The sequence below is a fragment of the Monoraphidium neglectum genome, assembly GCF_000611645.1.
Source record: "Monoraphidium neglectum strain SAG 48.87 unplaced genomic scaffold scaffold00743, whole genome shotgun sequence".
Lineage (NCBI taxonomy): Eukaryota > Viridiplantae > Chlorophyta > Chlorophyceae > Sphaeropleales > Selenastraceae > Monoraphidium > Monoraphidium neglectum.
In genome coordinates, this window is record NW_014012885.1 from 8,584 (window position 1) to 13,522 (window position 4,939).

Here is a 4,939-nt window from a genome sequence, read left to right on the forward strand (position 1 = left end):
CGCTGTCTCGTTTGATGGCGGACCGATCAGACGCCATTACCAGCGGCATGAAAGTCGGCGGTCGGCGCTATGAGGTGGGCAGCATAGTGCAGGATGCACAGCAGGCGCGCCATGCACCACGTCAGCGCCAGCTGTGCGGGCTGGGAGCCTGCTGTTGCTGGTGGACGCTGGGCAGTCTGCCGTGTTTGCTACTTGATGAACCACAAAACACAGCCCCTGGTTCTCTTACACCTACTGAAACCACCTGACCTCCCAAGGTTCACCGGCACCACCCCCCGCTGGTGTATGGCCGGACCATGGGGGACACCGACCCTGAGGACAGCGAGGGTGCCGCGCTGTGTCTGGTGGCGGAGCCCACCGTAACAGGGCGGCCCTGCTATGGCCTCATCACATACAGGTGTGGATTCAGCGCGCGTGTACGGGCGGGTATGGGAGTGCTGCGGGCATGGCAGAGTGGGCGAGGTGTAGTTGTGCCAGTGACCAGTCGCAACAGTGATGCGTTTGTGCAGCTCCGCTCTTGGCCCCCAAGCACAGTGGCAGGAAGAGCGGCTCGCGTGAGCGAGCGGGCCCATGACTGACGAGCTCGTTTCTCCATGGCGGGCATCTTGCACGCGCAGGATGCCACACCTGTCGGCGCGGATGGTGCCGCTGCTGGAGGCGTTCTGCGAGCAGCACTTGCGCGCCAAGTAATGCGGCTGCTGCAGTGTTTGATTTGCAGGGGACGCAGATTGGAGACGGCTGCTGTGCATGTCCCTTGCAAAGGGTGCGTTTTTGATGCCGATTATGGAGCGTACAGGCGTTGTACCGCTGCTGCTCACTTTCACAATGCATACCTCTTCGGATCATTTTTTTTGCATGTAGTTGCAGTCACATGTCCTGATCAGCAACATTTCGGCCCCAGAGGTGCATCAAAAGCTGCTGAAGCAACCGCGAAAGCTCGGCAGGGTGGCAGCGGGTCCGTAACAGGTTGGCAATTCCATAAATCTTGATGCTACCGGCTTGTCAAGGGCTTGCAGCCAGACATTGCACAGTTTGCTACGTGATTCAGAGGCTGCCAGCCGTATCGGACGTTCTTTATCTGACCGTTCATTGCAGACGAATGCGGCAGGACGGCTGGGCTGCCCCGTGCAGCCGTCAGCCGTTCTATCATCTTACTGCAGAGCTCCTGTCAGTGGGTCCTCAATCACGTAGCTCACCTCCAACTCAGCACAACTGTTATTGCCAAATTTCATAGGTTGCCCTCCCTCAATTGAGAGGTAAGATGGCAAAAGATGGCTCTTTACCACTGGTGGGTTCATGGGTGCCACCGCACCCTGGGGCTGGGGCGCCCGCATGTGCGGTGGCATAGCCGTACCTGCAGTGGCGCAGCGGTCCCAATATCATACAACGACCTATGCCTTCCACAATTTTCATTCAGGTCCATCTGCATCAACAAGTCTTTTCGCGTCCGTTCAAATGTGCGCTTGACCTGAAGCGCTTGCTCGAGCGGCGGCAAAATAGCACATAATACAACACTGATATATAATGGGATTGGCTGGCGTACACCTGTGATCTGGCCGCGAACGCACCATCCACTGTGATCCGATCCTGGCACGGAGGGACATGCAATCACAATCGGCTTTCTTTCCTGCTCAGACATGTGGTCTTTCAGCTTCAATTGATCATGCGACCAGCAGGGGGCCCGGGGCTGCACCACCCGGCTCCATTGCACACAGAAGCGACGCTGAGCGCCCGCGCAGCGCCGCATCGTCTGCATGGGGTGCGAGCAGTGGCGGTGCCAACGCGGCTCCCAAGCATGTTTCTGCATACTCTGCTAGTGTGCGTGGCCTGCGGTTTCCTTCCAGCAGAAGGTATTTGTGGGACCGAACGCCAGCAGGCCCCCAGGTGCTGGTCAGTGGGCAGGTGCGAAGCAGTGAGGGGCCACGTTGGGCCTGCGCGAGACAGGTTGGGTTTCCAGACACTCCTGGACCTCTGTGGCTTGGCAGCTGCGCGTTGTATCGAAATCGCCAGCCGCAGCAGATTGATGAGCAGCGTGCACGTAATACCACCCACTTACGTTGGGCCGGCCAGAGATGGGCGCGCCCTCAGACCACGTGCGCCGTCCCGGCCCCTCCACAGGACCTGCTGCCACATGCATCCATATCGGCGTCCGCACTCTCCTGCATCGCCGGCTCACTGGCCAGCGGCGCGGGCGGCGGCGTGCAGCTGAGGCTCAGCTTTTCGACAACGTCCACCTTCCAGCTGGCGGCGCTGCTGCAGCCCGCTGACCCGCTCCTGTCTGCAGCGGCCACGGCGCAGCCGCACAGCGGCGGCGAGGTTGCACGGGTGACGTGCGCGCTGGTCCATGATGTGGGCAGTGACGGCGGTGCCGAGGGTGTGGGGGACCGGGTGGTGCTGGAGAGCGCAGGCGGCGGGGACCAGGCGCTGTCAGCCCGGCTGGCGGCAGGGCTGGAGACACAGGGGGCGGCGCGCATCTCAGAGGTGCGATCGCCCACAACGGCATGTGCTTGCTTGGAATATGCGGCGGGGACGGGTGGGCTGCAGCGCGCAGGGGGACAACGCAGCCATGCACACGCTGTGCTTGCCAAGCTGCGAGAGTTGACCGTGGCGCAGCGGACTGGCTTGCTGGTCCATGCCACTAGCTGCTGTTGCCACGCCCAGCCACCCGGCCGCCCCCTGCAGGTCATCGCGCTCAGCCTCTGCGCCGCGCCGGCGTCGGGCACACGTGCAGCGCCCATGCTTCTGGGCCGCATCGCCCTGCCAGGCTGTGGCGTGCTCATCACGCCCTTGTTTACAAAGCGCCTGTGCTCGACGCCGCTGGCGGAGGCTCTCCTGCGGCCGGGGCGCATGGCCCCCGGATCCACGGGGTTCCTGTCCTTGGACCAGGCCCGCAGCCTGGTGCCACTGGAGGCGGCTGATGAGAACGTGAGGCCGGGTTTGGGCATTGGGGTGGGAAAACACGGGGGAGGAGCGGATTGAGTGCAGGGACAAGACACAGTTGGTCAACGTGAGTTGTTGCTCGCAGCGGCTGCCATCACGGTGCTACGCTCTGCATTTCAGAAGGTCGCGTTACCGTCTGCACTGCTGGATGGTGTCGCTCGAGGCCGCGCCCCTGCCCCTGCCCCTGCAGGTGCACACGACGCCGCTGGTGGGCATGTGGGTCAAGGGCCCCGACTCACCGCTGCACCCCCTGGTGGCCGCTGCCTGCCTCAAGTACTACTACGCCTCCACCCTGCTGGACAGGGCGCACCAGGAGGACGGCAGCTTCCTGCTGCTACTGTGCCCGGAAGGTGGGCAGCGGCTTGGTTGGCCAGGCGAAACCGTTCAAGTGCAGGTTCAGCCAGGTGTCGACAGGGGAGGCGGGGCTGTTGACCATCGAGGGTGCGCAGAGTCTCTGGTGCAGTGGCATACCGGGCTCGGCAGACGGCCACTCGCCCCGCCCCTTCCTGTGCTGCAGGCCAGCCCGTCAGCCGCTGCTATGAGGTGCGCTCCACGGAGCCCGGCCGCCTGCCGCTGACCACCTACTCCTTGGCGGCCGACCTGGAGCCGGCGCGCCAGCTCGAGCGCCACCCCAGCGGCCTCGTGCCCCTCGGATGGGCGGCGGACGCACGCTGCCCGCCGCCGCTGTCGCTGCCGCCCCATCACCACCAGCAGCTCAGTGCCGCCAGCACTGACATGCGGCGCTCGCAGCCGTCGCCTGGAGGTGACGCCATTGGTGGCAGCAGGGGCATGACAGCGGTGCGGCCGTCGTCGGGGCCCCCCACGCTGCCCTGGTATGAAGGACGCGGGGGCGGCGGCAGCCCCGTTACACTGCACGGCTTGTCCCAGCCGCTGCAGCAAGGGGCGGACGCCGCGGGGCCGGCCGGCCTGAGGTATGCGCGGCCAGGCAGCAGCAGCAGCGCTGGCGCCGCACCATGCGAGGCGGCAGTCGGCTCCGCCCCGAGCGACGAGGCAGAGCCGCGGCCGCGGCCTAGCCCTTGGGGCCTGCGGCCGTATGGCAGTCCGGTGGTGAGCAGCACCACGGGCGGCGCGGCGGCGTCGCAATCCCCGGGGGTCCCGCGCGAGAGTCAATGGGCTGACAGCCAGGGGGCAAGCAGGCAGCAGCAGGGCGCCGACCAGCCCTACGAGCCGCACTGCCAGCGGTATGCGGACGAGGTCAGCGAGGACGGTGCAAGGGCTGACGGTGTCCGCCTGGGATCGCCCGTGCGTGTCGAGCGGGCCACAGCCGCTGACAGAGGGGAGGGCGCTGCTGCAGGAGCATGGCGGCTGGGGCACGTAGCGCAGGGCGCCGCCTCTGGTGGCGTGGCAAGCACATCATCTCTGCCGGCGCTGTTGGGTGGCCCCTATGCCCTGTCACCACGCCACTTGGTCCAGTGTGGTGGCGGCGCGTTTTCCCCTGGCCGGCCGCGTGACGTGCTGCGCGAGTCCCTTGACACGGGGCGCTGCGCCATCAACGCTGCCGCGGCCGCCATCGCCACCGCTGAAGCCGCCGTCATGCGCGGCAGTGGTGGTGGGGGCGGGGCCGGCGCCACAGGGAGCCCAGGGCCCGGCTTAGACGCCGGCGCGTCGCCACAGCCAGACGACCCCCTGCGCTGGTCGCTTCGGCAGTCTGCGCATGCGGTCAGCGGCCTGGCGGCAGCGCTCGACGCAGCGGCCAGCGCGCTGCACGCTCCGGATGCAGGCGCGGGGCGCAGCGCCGGCCTGGGCTCCCCGCCGCGGCCGCTCCAGCGCATAGTGGTGGCTCCTTCGCCTGACTGGCGGGGCAGCGCCCCGTGCGCCCGCCGCCCTGGCAGTGCGGGTCAGGCCGCTGCGGCCGAGGGTGCGCCGCCCTCGCCTGGCCAGGCGGCTGGTCAGTGGTTGGAGTGGCAGCGGTGTCAGCCTGCGCCGATGGAGGGGGGTACCCTGGCATCAGCGGCACTGGCGCCGCCGCCGTCAGTGG

The 4,939-nt window shown here is 66.5% G+C and overlaps 1 protein-coding gene across 1 annotated transcript; it reads left to right on the plus strand.

Annotated features, from left to right (window-relative positions):
• Window positions 1-2,072: 2,072 nt before the first annotated feature.
• MNEG_5096 (putative SCL-interrupting locus like protein) lies at window positions 2,073-4,232 on the plus strand (the record flags this gene model as incomplete). The annotated part of the gene is made up of 6 exons (XM_014046427.1): window positions 2,073-2,093; window positions 2,119-2,481; window positions 2,683-2,925; window positions 3,131-3,290; window positions 3,458-3,872; window positions 4,226-4,232. 6 exons carry the CDS (start codon window positions 2,073-2,075, stop codon window positions 4,230-4,232), a joined length of 1,209 nt encoding a protein of 402 aa, XP_013901881.1.
• Between the last annotated feature and the right edge of the window lie 707 nt (window positions 4,233-4,939).